The sequence below is a fragment of the Portunus trituberculatus genome, chromosome 50, assembly GCF_017591435.1.
Source record: "Portunus trituberculatus isolate SZX2019 chromosome 50, ASM1759143v1, whole genome shotgun sequence".
NCBI lineage: Eukaryota > Metazoa > Arthropoda > Malacostraca > Decapoda > Portunidae > Portunus > Portunus trituberculatus.
This window is the reverse complement of record NC_059304.1, coordinates 30,100,195-30,119,332: the sequence shown is the minus strand read 5'-3', so window position 1 is coordinate 30,119,332 and position 19,138 is coordinate 30,100,195. Positions and strand designations below refer to the sequence as shown.

Genomic DNA, 19,138 nt, shown 5'->3' with positions numbered 1-19,138 from the left:
AGAAAACCTACTTAGTCTGCAAGAAGAAGAACTGAGTGAATTACAGTGCGATCGAACCTTGAAAATGAAATTTAATGAAGTACTACTTGACAAGTTTTGGATTTCAGCAAAGCGAGAGTACCCTGTCATCTCAGTAAAAGCACTGAATGTTTTACTCCAGTTTTCAACTTCTTACCTCTGTGAACAAGCATTCTCATGCCTGACCATCATTAAAAGCAAATCAAGAAATCGTCTTCTGTCTGTCGAGGAAGAACTGCGCGTGTGTCTGTCAAAAATTCGGCCAAGAATTTCACAGATACGCAGAGAGAAACAAGCCCAAGTGTCACACTGAAGGTAAGTCATAACATTACTGACTTATTAGTGTGAACTCTCATTTGATGTAATATTAGATTTTATATGAATTATATTGCTCAAGTACTTTTCGTAAAAATAATATATAAATTAGAATACTATATATAGGGGTTCCTTGGAATATGAAAAATTATTACAGGGGTTCCTCCAAGGTGTAAAGGTTGGGAATCACTGCTTATGGATATATCAGGTTATCCAACGCGCGCATCAGGATGTTTCAGAGGAAGACATGCGCTCGGTGAAAATCAATGCACATGAGGTTAGGGCAGTGGCTACAAGTGCCCTATCAAAGAAAATTAGGAGCATTCCGACCGTCCTTCGAGCAGGGACCTGGAAATGTAGTTCTACATTTGCTTCTTTTTATCTATGGGATATAACTCATAGATATCTAGATACCTTTTCTTTGGGCCCTTTTGTGTCGGCTCTCAGTGTTATTAATTAAGGTTGATTGGGTTCAGGCTACATAATTTCTATCTACTTTAGTATGGGAGGCTTTGAATTAGTTGACCTTCCTGGTGGGATGTTGGATGGACTGCTTCTTTTCCCTGTTACTTCCCCTTAGACATGGATCCCAGTGCTACACTTCCCAGAACTTGACCTCTTCATTTTAAGTTGCACAAGTGTGGTTCTGTTTTTGCTTTTTGAATCTTTTCAGATTGGTTAAAGGAATGGTCATCCTCCCTGCTATAGTACTTGGGAATTAGTTTTCAAGCACTAATTAATAATTATAGGTAATAGTATGTGTAGTAACAAAGAGGATTTTTTAAGTAAAATCCATTTTTATCTACATACTTACCCATAATTATTAATTATAACTCATGTTCCCTTCCTCCCTCCCCTCTATGACCTTTTTAGAGTAGAAGTGTATGAATTGTGGGGGAAGGCTGGCTGGTACCGAAAGGTTATAAAAAATGGTCCGTGCACCTTATCTTAGAGAACGGAAAGGGGAACTCAAGTTCTTTTCTTTCGTCGTTCACTTGCGAGCTAATGGACATTATGTAACTTTGCTGTGGGGTGGGGGTTTAAGCAATAATTAATAATTATAGGTAAGTATGTAGATAAAAAAGGATTTTACTTAAAAAATTCTGTTTGCCAGGAAATTGTACAGCTGTTAGATCTTAAGGTTATCAAGGAAGCATGGAGACAGGAGGGGCAAATTCTTTCCCTTGTTTTCTTAAGGAGAAAAAAGGTTGGTGGTTTTAGGATGATCCTTAACCCATTTAAGCCGAAAAAAAATGAAAGTAAGAATTTGATGTTGCAGCTTTGATATATGCATAATGTGAACCTAAACTGCAAGCATATGATGAAAATTACTCCATATGTACAATAGTTCTCATTTTATTGACGAAAATGTGTTGTTGCGCAAGCGCAACAAGCGGCGTTTCGACCACAATACATGTTGCGTAAACGCAACTATCGGCACACAAGGAAAAACATCAGGAAAAAAAAAACATACATACATACACACATATTTGCATAATAGGAAACACATTTGCTCTTCTTCATATGAAAATCTAAAGGAGCCAGCTAGGATACAATTCTTAGCATGGAAGAAGAATTATAAAAAAGATATTTAAAATTCACTTTTGATACATAATTAGAATTTCCTGACTAAAAATGAAACCATGAATTTCTTCATTATAAACTAAAGGATACCAAAGATTACAGCCCTTAGAGATAATACAGCTCTCGAAGTGGAGAAATGAGGTGCATGTGATAATAAAAAAGAAAATTCATGATAAAGAATTAGTACAACCTATCTTAGATATATTTTCACAGGATTCTCCTGGCCTACATGGTATGGTACTGCACTGAACACTTTTGATGCAGGTATACTTTACATTTCTGGCATATGAATACAGGCTGACTGTTGCACAACCTGCAACGACAGCGTTTTGGAGGATCCGATTTCACGATGTAATGCCCAACATTATCATAGCGCATTTGTGCCGATACACCTGCAACACTGAGAACTGATCGTGATCTTCCTGGATTATTTGGCTTTTTGCCGTGATTCTGTAGCCATTCAGTAGCAGCAGCACGTATGAATGACAACATATCCTCTTTGTAACCTCCTTCTCTTGCAAAAATCCAGGCATTGTTTACACATACTGTAAACAAGTATGTGACAATTGGAAAGTACCACTTTTTCCCACGAATAGAGGGCCTGTACTGAGCAATATTTTGATCTACCCTATCAACACCACCCATTTTCCGATTATACTGATGGATGGCATTTGGCATCAAAACATTCATACGTTTCTTCTGAGAAGCAACATAGCGTTCAGCCTTCACTAGTGGTGATACTCCATACTCAGATGATGCAATTGTTACAATGCCATTATCTTGCCAGCGTGCTGCAATTATCCCAGATTCAGCATCACAAAAATGTTCTTCAGTTCCCCTAGGTAATTTCATAAACTTTGCAGGATTTGTAAATGGGCATTTTTCGATTCGGTTTTTTCTTAGTGTGCCAGTAGCATCATGACCCATGCTCTTGATTTTTCTACAAGTTTGAGGGATGTGAAGAAGTTATCAAAGTAAAGGGATAACTTCTTTGTTGGATAACGTTTTACTATCACATCCAAAACATCAAGTACAACTTTTCCACCAAGTCCATAAGATGCATTAGCCTTATCCTTAGCACCATCTTTGCCTTGGTAAACAGATATATCAAAAACATAACCATTTGGATCAGCTGCAACCCATGCTTTATAACCCCATCGTACAGGTTTTCCCCTGATGAACTGTTTTGTGGGATACCGACCAAAATAAGGTATCATTGACTCATCAATGGATATATTTATTGGCCCAAATACTTCCCGTACTTGAGAAAGTTGCCATTCAGGATTTCCATGAGGGGAGAAACTTTGCCATACTTGTCCTTTTGGGAAGCTTTGTGTTGTCTGCAGCATGAAAATATTTCATGATCTCATCAAAGCGATCGCGGCGCATGGAGTCAGCAATAAGCTCATTGTACACGTCTGGTTGTCTCTGCCAATACAGTCTGCGACGTGGAACGCAACAGTAGCCTGACACTAACAAAATTCCTATGAAGGTTTTCATTTCATCACTTGTCAGCGCAAATGAATGTTTACCATTCTGTACTGCATAGTTTACAGTTTGTTTCACAAGGTGATCAATAGCTAATACATCCAAGAAAAGCTCAAGGGTCTCACTAGGCTTACGTGGAATATCAGCAATTGATGGTTTATATGGGTAACATGGAACATTTGTCTTTTCTGGGAGATCCTGTGCTTTCCATTTTCTGAGTTTTATGATTTTCTTTTTCTGGGATGCTTGTCTTTCAACATTTTCATCTACATCATCTTGCGCCACTGTGGAATCTAACACTGCAAAAGCAGTTAGCTGTGTTCCAGGAAGATTAGAGATATCCACGCTTTCTTCTTCGCCAGAATCTTCATCCGTCATAGCACCATCATTTGCAGGCATGATGTAAACGTCATGTGTTTCAGTTTGTTTTACCATTCCAGTGGATTCATCTTCATCACTAATTTCACTCTCGTCAGACATAGTAGGTCTCTCTAGCTCGTCTAAGATCTCGTTCAAATTCATTTTTCTGAAGAAAAAAACAATAATAATGGAATTTATATATCGTAAAATGTTTGTAGACGATATGTATGCTTTCAACAAACAAGTTAGGCTACACAGATGTATTTATTCACTGCAATTATATGCGCAAAAAAAAAATTATGCGTTACAAAATAACTACTTCAATGAAGAGGCCGGTGCCGATGGTTGCGTTAGCGCAACTTTTTCTTTATAAAGTTTTTAGACAACTGTCATCAGCATACTATCAAATAAAATATGGTTCAAAAGGGTTCTGTCATGAATAGAAACATAGAAGATTCTTATGAAATAGATATGAACAAATCCCCGATGATAGTTTTCCTTACTCACCTCCTTTTTGATGAAGACATTGTATTTCAGAAAATGGAGCTTCTTTCACTACCTTTTCCCCTCAAATGATGAGACATGTGACATCATATGAACCTTCCACTGGGAGTTCTGGGTGTCTACTAGCATCGGAAGCAACTACAGGATACAACATGCCGTTCTATCAGTGTAGCTCGACATCATGTTGTAGCTTGTTTCACGTTGCGTTGACGCAACGAGCGGCGTAAATGGGTTAACCTAGAAAAACTTAATGAATACATCGATTACAAAGACTTCAAAATGGAAAACTTTGAACAAGTGATTTGACTCATTAACAGAGATGTTTTCATGGCCTCTGTTGATCTATGACATGCCTATTATTCAGTCAAAATAGCTGAAAAGCAACAACAGTTTCTGTGCTTTAAATGGCAAAGGAAAATTTATCACTTCACATGTCTCCCTAAAGGAGTTGCAGAAGGTTCCCGTCTGTTCACCAAATTAATGAAGCCAGTTTTTGCTGTACTAAGAGTTTCATTGATGATACTCTTATTTGCCACAGTAATTTTGATGGATGCTGTGAGAGTGTGTGTGCCACTGTTGACTTGCTCCAGAAATTAGGTTTCTGTATTGATGATGGCAAATCAGTATTGGTATCCAAAACACGTTTGGAGTATTTGGGGAACATTATACATTCAAAGACCATGACAGTGACATTACCTGAGCGGAGGAAACTCAAAATAGTGCAAAACTGTGAGGAATTATTTCATAATGACAGAGCAAAAATCCAGAAGGTGGCCAAAGTCATTGGGCTTTTAGTTGCAGCCATTCCAGCAGCAGAGATGGGGAAACTGCATTATAGAGAGTTGGAATCTGCTAAGATTGCAGCTTTAAAGGAAGAAAAAGAAAATTTTGACAAATGGATGGCTGTCACTCATGAAATGAAGTTGGATTTGCATTGGTGGTTATCTCACATTGCAGTGCAAAACAGACAGATTTTTCAGAAAGGTACAAAACTGGACTTGTATACTGATGTGTCAAATTTAGGTTGAGGTGGCCAACTTAATCGACAAGTTAATGGGAGATGGTCCTTAATGGAAACTGAATTGCACATCAACGCAAAAGAACTCAAAGCCATCTTCCTGGCAGTGCACTCATTTGTACATCTGCTCAAAGGACAACATGTTCGGATGTTGTTGTTTTTTTATTTATACTATGTGGGCTTTTCACGGGAATTTATGGGCTAAAGGGGATACTTTTTAGGGTACCTTCTATCTCAAAGCCCACCCGCTAGGAAACCGTTGCCCTGAGTGAGGAAGCCCAACCTGCACTCAGACTGTTTTGTGATAACACGACAGCAGTCAACTATGTCAATGAAATGGGCAGCACAAAATCTTCATTGTGTAATGGACATATGCCTTGAACTTTGAGATTGGTATTCAGTGAATGATGTCTGGCTTACCTGTTCTCATGTACCAGGTAAAGTTAATTTCATGGCAGACACTGCATCTCAGACATTTGATGACAGGCATGAGTGGAAGTTGAATGAAGGAAATTTTAGGGACCTTTGTGAAATCTTTGGAGTTCCAAGCATTGATCTCTTTGCTTCCAGATTGAACAAACAAGTGCCTCGTTTCTGCTCCTGGAAACCTGACCTAGATGCAATACATTTTGATGCTTTTTTTTCCATACTATGGTCACAGTTTGACCTAATCTACATTTTTCCACCCTTTGTTTTGATTGCCAGATGCCTACAGAAAATTTGAGCAGAGTCAGCAAGGGGGTGAATGGTGTTGCCACTGTGGCCGTCCCAGCCATGGATGGGGACTCTCCTCACTTTGCTCATAAAGGAATCACAGCTAATTCCGAAGGAGGCACACATATTGCGTCACCCATCAACAGAGGAGGAACATCCCATCCTGCAACACACCTGCCTGATGGCTTGTCTCTTGTCCAGCGACATCTGTGAGACAAAAGCATTTCTATGGCAGGTGCAGACATCATCATGGCCTTCTGGAGACCTGGGACTGCAAAGCAGTATTAGCCACATGTCAACAGGTGGCTACAGTTTTGCAATAGCTGGAAAATCAATCCCCTTACTCCCACTGTAACTGATGTTGTGAGTTTCTTGTCTGTCACTTTCCACAGAAGTGTCGGTCATATCTCCATCAATACTGCAAGAGGTACTCTCTCCTCACTGGGGATTATTGTGGATGGCTGCAAACAGGAAACCATCCCCTTGTCAACAGGTTCTTGAGGGGAGTTTTTAACTTGAGGCCATTGTCACCAAGGTATGCAGAAACTTGGAATGTCCAGCAGGTGCTCCAGCATCTGCATGCCATGGAACCTTTGTGCTCCCTCTCCCTAAAGAACCTAATGCTAAAGCTTGTGATGTTAATGACACTCATGCAAGCTGCCAGAGTAAAAACCCTACACTGCTTATTGCTGAAGGATATTCATATCAGACATTCGTATCAGATTCTGTTTGTATTTGGTTAGGGGAAAACAAATAATGACGACCAAAGTTCAATGTGCAGTTTGTGACCTTTCAAGCATACTCCATAGACAAAAGATTGTGTGTGTGTGAAACTTTGAAACTGTACATTGCTAGAACAGAAGAGTTCAGAAGTGTTGAGAATTGCGAGAATGGGAAACTACTCCTTAGCTTTATTAAGCCACACAAACATGTAACGAAAGACACTAATGCAAGATGGATTAGGATAGTGCTTAATATGTCGGGCATGGACACTGACAAGTATTCGGCTGGCAGCGTTCGGCCTGCAGCAGTGTCAAAAGCCAAGGCCATGGCTGTACATCATGGCAAAGGCTGGGCTGTCCACGGAAGCCACCTTTGCCAAGTTCCCTTCTAGCAGAGTTGATTTGCTTCATAAAATATGAAGCACATTTCAACTGACCTGCGGTAAGTCTCATGTACTTCATTAATCAGCAGGGAAGTTGTAAATTTGTCATTTTACCTAAAAACTTGTGTCTGTAGACATCAAAAATTTTTCATTTGGGGAAGGGCATGTTACAAAGAAAGGCTCATTTTTGTGAAAGAATCAGAAACTGCATGAGAGCTTGTTGATATGTGGCCAGCAGTGTGGACAAACAAGACACACCCTAGCACATGTTTGCTCAAAAATTACCATACACCAGGAAGTTATCAATCCACTTCCCCTTGTCCTTTCATTTTGATGCATACCACATTGCAAGGTAATGGGGCCAGGTTTTATCATATTCTACCATGTATGTTAAAGGCTCAATGAGAATTTTTGTAACTTGATACTCCTATGTTGAAAAGTGAGACAAGGAGCACGAGACAAGTGGTTAGGTTGTGTCCCACTCCCTCTCCTTTCTCTGGTCATGTGGGCCACACAGAAGGGGGAGCGGGATGGAGTCTCACTTAGTTCCTGAGTAGACATCGGAGAGGGAGAATGTGGTACTAAGTGCTGGCCTGTGTAGAATGAAGCGGTATGTCCCCACCATGTATATCAAGGAGACATCTCAGACTGCCCAGGAACCAAGTCAGGCCCTGACAATAAGTAGATAGAATCTGGAACTCACTGGTGTAAGTTAAAACCACACCAAACTTTGTGTGCATGTGATCAGAACCAGGTGAAGATATGGTGTGTCAAAGGCTAGCATGCAGGCTGCCTTGGCAGTGTGCTGGGTAAAATGCTACTGGTCCTTAAAGCTTAACTAAGCTTGGGGGCCAGATATACTAATTACAAGTTGGGTAGTAGTGTTTGTTGTCTTTCCTATTCCAGTATATTAATGTGCTGGCCTTATTGTCTGGAAGATAGCAAATGCGACTATTTAACTGGATGACTGTAAAATTATATGAATGTGGTCGACTTGTCTGTTGTTGTTCTCACGAGGGTGGGAGTTCATATCATGTAAAAATTCTCAAATATAAGTTGCTTCTTCTCCTCCTCTAACATGGTTCATTGTACCTTTCTAGTGAGGGGTATTTTGAAGGGTATTAAGATTCTTTCTCTGTTGGTAAAATACACAGGATGGCATCCTCAGGGTATTATAGAAGTTGGGCAGTACCCTTTTAGCCACGGACCAGACTATGGGAGTAAAAGTCTGGGGAGAACTAGCCTAGATGAGGCAGTTACTGAGGGGTCAGATTCTGGTTGTAACAGCATGTACATCAAGGAAAAAAAATTCAATGAAGGAATTCTGTAAATACAGTGGTACCTCACAACAACGAACCTCGCAGTAATGGATTTTGCTTAATAATGGACTGGTCAGATACTAACCATTTTTTTTTTTTTTTTACCGTAATGGCAGTTTTTTTCCCCCATGACTCCTTAGTTCTTGAGTGGCCAAACAGGTGAATACACATATGACATGATAAACAAGCCAAAAAATGCATGCTAGATACCACTGTAGCTTGTATTGTTCATCTATAATTTACGTAACTTGTAAAAAGGTGGAGTGGTGATTGCTTGCCTGTGTGGGTCACTGGAGTGACACTCATAGTGAGTGATTTGGGGTCACAGGCTGGTTGGACCAGCGGTTTGCTGAAGTGAAATGCTAGTTATGCATTTATGTTTGAATATTGTTGGGCAAGCATGAATAATGAAACTTCCACACACACACACACACACACACACACACAGAGAGAGAGAGAGAGAGAGAGAGAGAGAGAGAGAGAGAGAGAGAGAGAGAGAGAGAGAGAGAGAGAGAGAGAGAGAGAGAGAGAGAGAGAGAGAGAGAGAGAGAGAGAGAGAGAGAGAGAGAGAGAGAGAGAGAGAGAGAGAGAGAGAGAGAGAGAGAGAGAGAGAGAGAGAGAGAGAGAGAGAGAGCCACAGCTAACAAAAGTGCAGACGAAAATACAAACAAAACTCTCCAATCACTTGATTGAGAGAGAGAGAGAGAGAGAGAGAGAGAGAGAGAGAGAGAGAGAGAGAGAGAGAGAGAGAGAGAGAGAGCAAGCCACAGCTAACAAAAGTGCAGACGAAAAATACAAACAAAACTCTCCAATCACTTGATTTTTGTCTTCATTTATCAGTCTTTCAAGATCTACAATTATATTTCTTTTGACTGAGGATAGTTGAGTATGAAATGGGCTAGGTTTTCTTATTCTAGATGACATAATAAGCAAATTGTGTCATCAGCAAGGTGGTAGAAAGAGATGTCAACAACACAGCTGCTTGATATCTCTCTCTCTCTCTCTCTCTCTCTCTCTCTCTCTCTCTCTCTCAAGTACTTATTCCAAGAAGTAATTATTCACATTGCAGATTAATGCCTTAGATTGGTTGTGAGGGTGGCTATGTGGCGAGTTTCCAGCAGGGCAATACTCTACAGTGAGACTGCATAAGTGTGAGCCTGCACGGAATTATTAGTACTTGACTAGGTTTCATTTCCCTGCTAAGATGCCACATTTTGGATGAGGGAATACTTTCCTAAAGAGAACATGCCTTAATTTTTTCCCTCAACAGTGATGTGGAAAAAAAAGTTAGAAGGATTTTGGTAGTAATTTTGGAAACACCAATTTATATGGAAAACTGAGGGAAAGGAAGACAAAGAAAGGGTAAGGAGGTGGAGCGGTGTTAGAGAAAGAAGGCAAGCCTGTGATCTACGGAGAGGTGGCAATAGCATGGAGGTACTCTACTCTGACTCTGACAATCCCATGTCTTTCTCTATTCTTTTGTCACCTCAGCAATGTCCTTCAGGCAATCATTAAATGCTTGTCAATGATGCCACTGGACCACATGGGAATCGGCCATTACACAACATGGGAAGCTATATCTTAAATTCATCTATTCCTGGTAAGACAAGTTTCTATTGCAGTAGACTTTTTAAATAATAATGAACTCATTTATTTCAACACTGAGTGATGAATAGGATGGAATGAATTATCAAAATCATTTTTTGCATTATTGAAAGAGATAAAACTACTTAAAAAGGGAAAGGGGATAATTAAGGGTCTTGCAGACAAACTGCTCTCAGTAACAGACAGTTCACAGTAACGGACAACCCCTCACCCCCAAAGTATCATTATCATGAGGCACCACTGGATTTCATTGTACTTTGGTGCAGCCTATTTCTGCCAGACCAGAACCATATTAAATTTCTATCATTGCTTTCATTTTCCAAGAGTAAGCAATGTTTAACATGGACAATTGGCAGAGCCTTCCCCCAACATTAGTAATGATCTGACTAATCTTATCATGATTTACTTGATAAATCTGTAAAACAAAATACAATGGAGACTCATTACTCAAACTTAATTCATTCCAAATGACTGTTCAAGTATCAAAAAAGTTCAACTATCGATACCTATAAATAAAGTAATTAATTCTAATCTTAGCAAAACCTCAAATTTATAAAAATTGCAATGTAATATTTTTTATACAGGGGATCCTTGCAACTTGATAGGGTTAGGGCGGTTTTTCATCAGCGCTTATTAGAATCGTGAAGCAATTTCTTCTATAAGATACTTAAGAATTAGAGGGGATAGGGACCAACCTCCAGCCTAGACCCCCTCAAAACATCACTATAACCTTTAAAAAACACTAAAACTAAATCAGTACTATAAAAGGCTTCATTTATATCTAACTTGTTTTGTTTAACACATTAGGGTGCTGTACAGTACATTTTTGGAAATAAAAACACTTGCAGCGGTCTCGTGGTACCTGTCCCTGCTCTTCCAAATTGTTGTTGATCTAGGGACACCCATTTGCGCTGCAACAACACTATGAGCTACACCTGCCTCACACTTTCATATAAGCTCAAGCTTATCTTTGAAAGGCAGGAAATTGTGTTTCTTAGGGCTGGGGCTGGAGGTGGTTTTCCGTTGTCTTGAATCAAACAAAATGCACCGTTTTCCTCTAGCGTCAATTTTTAGTCAAATTAAGATCTATGGTTTCAAATTAACACTTTTTATAATAAAATTAATTTTCTTGTTAATTGGAATGATGCTATAATCTCAAATCAATAGAATCTTGATAAGTAGATGTAAACATATCTGTATATATACAGTAAGCTCCACACTTGGCAAACTAATTAGTCTGGCGAAATGTTTCTACCACCAAATGCGAATTTCATCAAGCACGAGTTCTTTATACCATATAAATTGCCTAAAAAATGCCTCAATCAGTCTTTGGTCACTGCCAAAGTCCCTCTTTTGACTCCTAAAATACCATCTTTCAAGCTGAAATAAAATCTTTTGCCTTCACATGTTAAAACACATGTACAAAACAGACCAATAAACAATACATAAAGCTAATAAGACATGATATAAAGGCTGTAACTCCAGTTTTTCCACCCATTACCCTCACCCATTTTTGTCCTTGCCACCACCACCATTGTCCTTACCCCCACTGGTACCACCTGTTGTGCTGGTAGAGGCCATGTTGGCAGTAAATCGCCAGAATTTGCTCCCACGCTTGCACAATAGAGGGTAGCAAAAATAAAATGGCAAAAGGACTCTCACACTGCATTCTGATGGGTTTAGAGAGAGGTCTGACATCACCGGGGAGCCACCTGGTTCGCTGTGTGGCCACCAGGGGACCACCAAGTTTGAATTAAAATCGCCAAGTGTGCACTCGGTGGTCCATGGCCACCCTACCACCAAAAGTGAATTTCGCCAAGCTGAGATTCGACAAGTGCGGGGGCTTACTGTAGATTTTTTGTCCTAGCCTAACAGTGAAAAGTAGTTCAGTTGTTTTTTTACATTTCTCTGGGACTGTGACATTCTAAGGCAGAACTTCCAAGGAACAACTGGTCACGATGAGCAGCTCTGTTGTTTATGAGTGGACAAAGCTGTCTGAAGAGTTTCTCATAGAGAACATTAAAGGCCAAAAATAGCAATGAAAAAATAGCAACGGCTTGCTGGGGGGGGTGAAGGGGCCACCATGTTTGTTTACAGTTGACAAACACGACAAAGGCAGAAGCGAGCTTGTGTGTGATGACCAGCGTCGACAAAAGTTGACAGTCTTCAGAAAGTTGAAGGAAAAGTGCTAGTGTGATGCTGCCTTAAGCGACGCACAGGGTAGCATCACCTTACACTTCAACCTGGTGGGTTTGCGGCGAATTTAGGGTGGCAGCGGATTTGACCGGGTGGGTGGCATGCGAGATATGAATGTCAAATTGGCAAGTCAGTCGGTCCAATTTTGAGGATTGGGTATTAATTAAATGAGTTTGACTTGGCACTAATTCAAACTGCAAACAGTTGAATCATGAGGATCCCCTGTAATTTGATTTGTACATAATGTAAATGAAGGCTGGTAATAGATAACATAGAAGAGGAAGGGAGAAGGGTGGGGAGGAGGAGGGAAGTTGTCGGGGGACAAGTCACCATCCATGACAATTTTTGTAACTTTTCTCCTTGTGTGAATCCTGTGAATCCACTAGTGGAGGGCTATTGGTCACTAACACTTGCACCTCACTATATACCTTATTTTCACCACTAATAAGTCTCTTTAGTTCCACTACAAGTTTGTAAATGAAAAATTACAGAACGCAGAAGAATGTTGTTTTTTTCAAGACTGCAGCAGGACTAGGGATACACACCAGTATCTGGTACACCGTTTATCAGTACTGCCAGTAAAACTGGTATCAGAATGGAACAATGGTGGCAGCGGGGAAGGAGAGGACAGAGCTTTGTTTATAACCATGTGTGCGGTCATTGGATTACTAGATATTTTCACCACTAATAAGCCTTTACTGTTAATGTAAATTCATAAATGAAGGACTATTGACAGAACGCATGAGAATGCTATTCTGATGACCATGGCAGCACAACTGGTGGAGGGGAGAGAAAGAGATCAGGGAGCCTTTGTTTACAACCATGTGTGTAGATGTTCAACTATCAGGTATTTTTCGAGTATTAAATCAAACTTTTGTGTTCGAGTATTGAAAAGTTTGACTATTATGAAGTTCGAGTATGAGTCTCCACTGTACATCGATGATACAAGACAAAATGTTCATCTGGAGCAGAATTATCCTAATCACTTAAATACCTGAAAATAAGGGTGCCCCTGTCCCTGGCATTCATTGTTCCCCATGGACCCTCATAAAATGCTTTCTTGGCTGCTGCTACTGCTTTGTCCACATCCTCCTTCCCAGCAGCATGTACCTAAAGGAGAAAAAAGTATGTGTGACAATTTAAATAAAAAATGGCAACAGTATAAAGCTTATCTAAGATTACAAAACAGTACTGATAGAGAATAAATCTACCTTCACAAGTTTCATTAGGGATGCATTCATTAATGTAATTCACACATAATGTCCTGATAAGCCATAAGTTTCACTTAAACCATTTACCTGACAATAATCCTCCCTCAATATGATTCAATAAAGTAATGTAGAGAAAATTCTTCATAAAAAACTCTTCAAAACTATACAACTGATTAGTCAGAGATGATGATAATGACTTACATCACAAATCAACTCCTCAGTGGCTGGATTGATGCTCTTTAGGAATTTTCCACTTGTTGCATCAACAAACTGTCCATCAATGAAAAGCTGATTGGGAAACTCTATATCCATATTATTGATATGCATCTTGATAGCATCATATTCAAATACAGGCTTAGTATCCCCACCTCGCATTTTCAAGACCATAACCTGAAAGAACATCATGAATGAATAGATGAAATCCATTGCTTTACACTGAATCAATATACAGATCAAAATCATGCTTGTATCCTCTAAGATAGTTCACTTTCTTCTCTTCTTTTTTATCTTACCTGAACAAACTCCTTGAAGGTACTGGCCATGTATACATCCTCATTCTCAAGTGATACACCAGCCTTTTCTTTTGTCTCTTCCACTAACCTGCCAATATGAATAAATCTATTACTTCAACAAACAGTCTGTATGGTTCACATAGATGTCACAAGAAACTGAAAGATTAACACTCCAGAAATGCATAAAGAAATAAGTGAATAAATAAAAGTACTTGACCATGGCCATTAAAACTAATCAAAAATTTTCTCCAAGTGAAATTTCCAATATGAGCATGTGCAAACTTTATAATTCTTTTTCTTTTTTATGCAGGAGGGGAACAAAATAAGGGCAACAAAATATAAAAAAAAAGGCCCACTTGAGTGCTGGTTCCCTTAAAGAGTTATGAAGATTTAGCGAAATTAAGGAACAAATGTCTTCAAACCACTCTCTTAAAAGAAGTCATGTCGTAGGAAGATGCAAATACAGATGCAGGGAGGGAGATTCAGAGTTTACCAGAGAAAGGTAGAAATTATTTAGAGTACTAGCAAATTCTTGCATCAGAGAGTTGGACAAAATAGGGTGAGAGGAAGAAGAAAGCCTTGTGCAGCGAGGTCACAGGAGGAGGTAAGGCATGCAGTTAGCAATATCAGTAGAGCAGTTAGCATGAAAATAGTAATAAAAGATAGAAAGAGATGCAACATTCGGTGAGAAAGAGGCTGAAGACAATCAGACAAGAGGAATTGATAAGACAAAAGGCTTTTGATTCCACCCTATCTAATAAAACTGTGTGAATGGAACTCTCCCCAAACATGCAAAGAGTACTCCATACATGAGCAGATAAGACCCTTATACAGAGTTAGCAGTTGGAAGGGAAAAATAACTGGCAGAATCACCTCAGAACACCTAACTTCATAAAAGCTGTTTTAGCAAGAGATGAATGTGAAGTTTCCAGTTAAGAATATGAGTAAAGAACAGTAAGAGGATATTCAATGTAGAAAAGGGAGACAGTTGTCTGGAGGGCTGTGTCGAGTTGACAGATGGAGGAATTGAGTTTTTGAGGGATTGAAAATTTCTAAGTTTTGTGCCCCAATAAGAAATATCATAGCAATCAGAAATCAGGCATTCTGTGGTGTTCCTGCATGATCTGTTAACTTCCTGAAGGGTTGTTTGTCTCTGAAACAACGTGGAAAGATGCAGGGCGGTATCATCAACAGAGGAGTGGATAGGGCAAGAAATCTGGTTAAGAAGAATAATAGAAAGAGAGTTGGTAACAGAACAGATCCCTGAGGAACACCACTATTAATTGATTTAGGAGAAGAACAGTGGCATCTACCACAGCTGCAATAGAAAAGTCAGAAAGGAAACTTGAGATAAAGTTGCAGAGAGAAAGATAGAAACCACAGGAAGGCAGTTTGGAAATCAAAGCTTTGTGCCACACTTTATCAAAAGTTTTTGACATGTCTAACGTGACAGCAAAAGTTTCACAAAAATCTCTAAAAGAGGATGACCAAGACTCAGTAAGGAAAGCCAGATCACCAGTAGATCAGCCTTGATGGAAGCCACACTGGTAATCACATAGAAGATTGTGAAGTGACAGATTTTTAAGAATCTTCCTATTAAGGATAAATTCAAATACTTTAGACAAGCAAGATATTAAAGCTATAGGACAGTAGTTTGAGGGATTAGATCAGTCACCCTTTTTAGGAACAGGCTGAATATAGGCAAACTTCAAGCAAGAAGGAAAAGTAGAAGTTGATACATAATTGAAAGAGTTTGGCCGGGCAAGGTGCAATGGAAGCACAGTTTTTTAGAACAATAGGAGGGACCCCATCAGGATAAGGGTTGATTCACACCATAGGTGTGATCGCGCTCCGCTCTTGCTCCAGTCTCGGTCCGATCTGATAATGTTTAACCCTTAAAGTACGGTGATCGTGTATGTACGATCGTAGCGACACGTGCAGAGAAGCGGGGATCATACATATAATCATGATTTTTTCATGCTAAGCCTTTGAATCTCTCCCCCTCACTATTGGTCCTAGGGCAAGTGGAGGTATTTGGCATCTTTTCTCACTTGCCTGCTTGTGCCTTGAGACACTTGTTCCCTCACAATAGATCATCTTTTCCCATTTCAAGGCAACATCTGGCAACCCCCATGAACTGGAGGAAGGAAACGGTACTCCGAGTGATATTATGTCAGTGTTACTCGGTAATAACATTGAGGAGTGATGAAAATTAAGACAGTGATTTTTTTTTATTGAGACAGAAGAAAGTGAAGACTCCAGTAGTGATTCTGATAGTGATCTGGGAGACAGAGACCAACCCTCACAGCGACGTTCATAAATCTCCTCACGTAGCCTATTCCCCTCGAACAATGCGCTGGTGTGTGTCACCCATGGTTGCCTCTACAGAACTGTGCTTGTCGGCCAAGTCACGTGAATCCCATTGCTAATAAAAGTTGCCAGATTCCAATTATTATAGATACCCACAATACTTGTAATATGTGGTTTCTTTTTCTTTTCCTGTTTTACACATCATTTCATATATCTGAGTTTACATTTTCTTGACATGAAAGTGCAAAAGTTCTTACTTTTACATCAAATTCAAATGCCCAAAAGGAGAGAGAGAGAGAGAGAGAGAGAGAGAGAGAGAGAGAGAGAGAGAGAGAGAGAGAGAGAGAGAGAGAGAGAGAGAGAGAGAGAGAGAGAGAGAGAGAGAGAGAGAGAGAGAGGCATTATTGGAGCTTGGGGGGTATTTCTTAGCTGCGGGTTCTGCCATGAATTTTTTTATATGCAATAACTTTGCTCTCAGAGGTCATAACATGTTAAAAACTACATTGTTGTACTCAGAATAACACAAAGAAATATGTTTTTATAAGGAAAAAATATTTTTAGCATTTTTGACAGGTGTGATTTTTTTCTGTTGTAACAGACGGAAAGTAAATCAACGCCCCGTACTTTAAGGATTAATGCATTTCAAAGTAAGCATTAACACTGGCGGTAACAGTTCGCTTTCGCTCTGCTCTCGCTCCGGTCGCGATACATTCAAAAGATATTTTGACTGGAGCGAGAGCGGAGTGAGACCGGACCGTTGCAGCCAGTGTGAACTAGCGACAGTCCGCTCCAGTCGTGATTCAGCCTTTGTATGGGGAAATGTTTCTACCTTTCATCCTATGAAACATGGAGGATCAGAAGAAAACACTACAATGGGATCATGCAAAAGGTAGGTAAATATTTAAATAAAGAATAGAATTTTATTTATCACTGATATAAAAGACAAATTTTACAGTTAGCCCATATATATATGAATACACTGGAAAAAAATACACAAAAGTTAATTACATCTTGCAGTTTTCATTCTCAATTTCTTAGAGTATTTTTTCAAATGTTCCCATGTTCATAAGTAGTTGAAAAATTCAGTCTCATCATCAATATGATGAGGATATAAAGTATGGAACTCTCCTTCACTCTTTCTATCTTTTAGCATAGGTTAAACCCAAAACCTCATTTTTTGCTTTCTTTCTTCTTCTTTGTTAAGTGCAATGGCAATCACTGCCAAATTGGATAGAGAAAAGTCACACATCCTCCGTCACTGGTGGTATGACTTCCACTTGTGTTGAAGGAGAGGAAGGGATGAGACCGATGGCGGAGCAAGAGCAGACCGGACATGTGAATGCACCAGGACCTTGATTAGAGCAAAAGCGGAGCAAGAGCAAAGCGAGACCGGAGCGAGAGCTAGAATCAAGCCTAAACCTTTTGAGGGTTTAACGCCTTCCTCGGCAGAAACGAGTATACTCATTTTCACTAAATTTTAGACAAGTATATTCGTCAACGAGTATACTTGTCTAAAATTTGACCTTCAAAAACCAGCTACAGACATATATATTCCTTTCACTAAATGTTCTGTTTTCAGTCGTCGACAAGTTTACTTGTCTAAAACTTGACCTTCAAAAACCAGATACAGATGTATTTACTTGTTGATTCTGAGCCTTTCTAAACCATTCTATGTGTGAAACGAGTATTCTCGTCAAATCGTACGCCTGGCAGAGGCGACAGGGTGGAGCGGTGGGATAGCGAATATGAACCTTACCTCAGAAGCTTGAATACTTCTGATGACACAGCCAGTTCATCAGACAATGAATATTTCTTGACAAGTGAGGAGGAGGAGGAGGAGGGAGGTGAGGGGAGAGCTTGGAGTTTATAGGAAGACGAGTTAACTCGTATATGTCTACAAAGGTATTTTCAAAATAAAAAGTTAACCACAAAAATGGGGAAAAACAGTAATTACAAGCTGTTTTCATAATCAGCATGAAAAATACTATATAGAACCAAAATAAAAAAAAATAGTCTGAAAAGAAATGTTTTTAACTAAAAAATTGTTGGGAGAAGCCAGTGAGAGCATGGAAAACATAATTACAAAGAACTTTAATTGTAGGCATGAGGTAGTGAAACGGAGGAGGAGAGGGAGGGATAAGCCCAGAATCATCCAAACTGGAGCTGTTAGCAAAAGTTTGAGAGAAGACTTCAGCTTTAAAGACAGATGAAATGGCAGTGGTGCCATCAGAATGAAATAAAGGAGGGAAAGATGAAGAAGTAAAGTTACTGGAGATATTTTTGGCAAGATGCCAAAAGTCATGAGGGGATGTTGAATTTGAGTTAGATCTTGATCGGAGGAACCTAATAGAGGGGATAGAGTAACAACATAAGCAGAAGGATTAGAGGTAAGGAAGAGATCAAGAATGTCGAGCATGTCTCCAAGGGCTGTATGCCCGTCTCTCAACACCATCCTTGAAGAAATACTTCGGTTTTCCAAGGCAACTCCAGACCTGCATAACAGGCATTACATCATCATTTATACATGAAGAAATGGTAGTAAATTCCTATTGTGGTATTATATGTGATTTTTAGTCCTCCTTGATCTCAACACAAGGGAGAAAACCAGATGCAAAAATATTTAGAAAACTTTGGTACTCAAGTGAGTGGAACTGAATTCACGTAATGTTTTCCTGCATAGTGTCATGTTTAACACTAGCTAAAATTTGTCCCATGAAGAGAAATGTTTAAATGCACTTTGTTTCAGTGATGTCTGAAGATGGGATTGTGTTGCCCTAAAACATCACAAGAATTTAATCAAGAGTTTTAAACGGAAAATGAATATATTCACAGTGGTATCTCGACATATGATTTTAATTTGTTCCGTGACGATCGTTGTA

At 39.5% G+C, this 19,138-nt stretch overlaps 1 protein-coding gene across 1 annotated transcript in view; it reads right to left on the bottom strand.

Annotated features, from left to right (window-relative positions):
- Window positions 1-19,138, bottom strand: part of LOC123499957 (cytosolic 10-formyltetrahydrofolate dehydrogenase-like) — a 330,856-nt gene that overhangs the window by 140,817 nt on the left and 170,901 nt on the right. The window contains exons 24-26 of the mRNA XM_045248489.1: window positions 13,950-14,037; window positions 13,639-13,827; window positions 13,221-13,336 (exon numbers count right to left, since the gene is read on the bottom strand). Of these exons, the coding sequence (XP_045104424.1) occupies window positions 13,221-13,336; window positions 13,639-13,827; window positions 13,950-14,037 (393 nt within the window). The remainder of the gene's footprint in view (window positions 1-13,220; window positions 13,337-13,638; window positions 13,828-13,949; window positions 14,038-19,138) is intronic.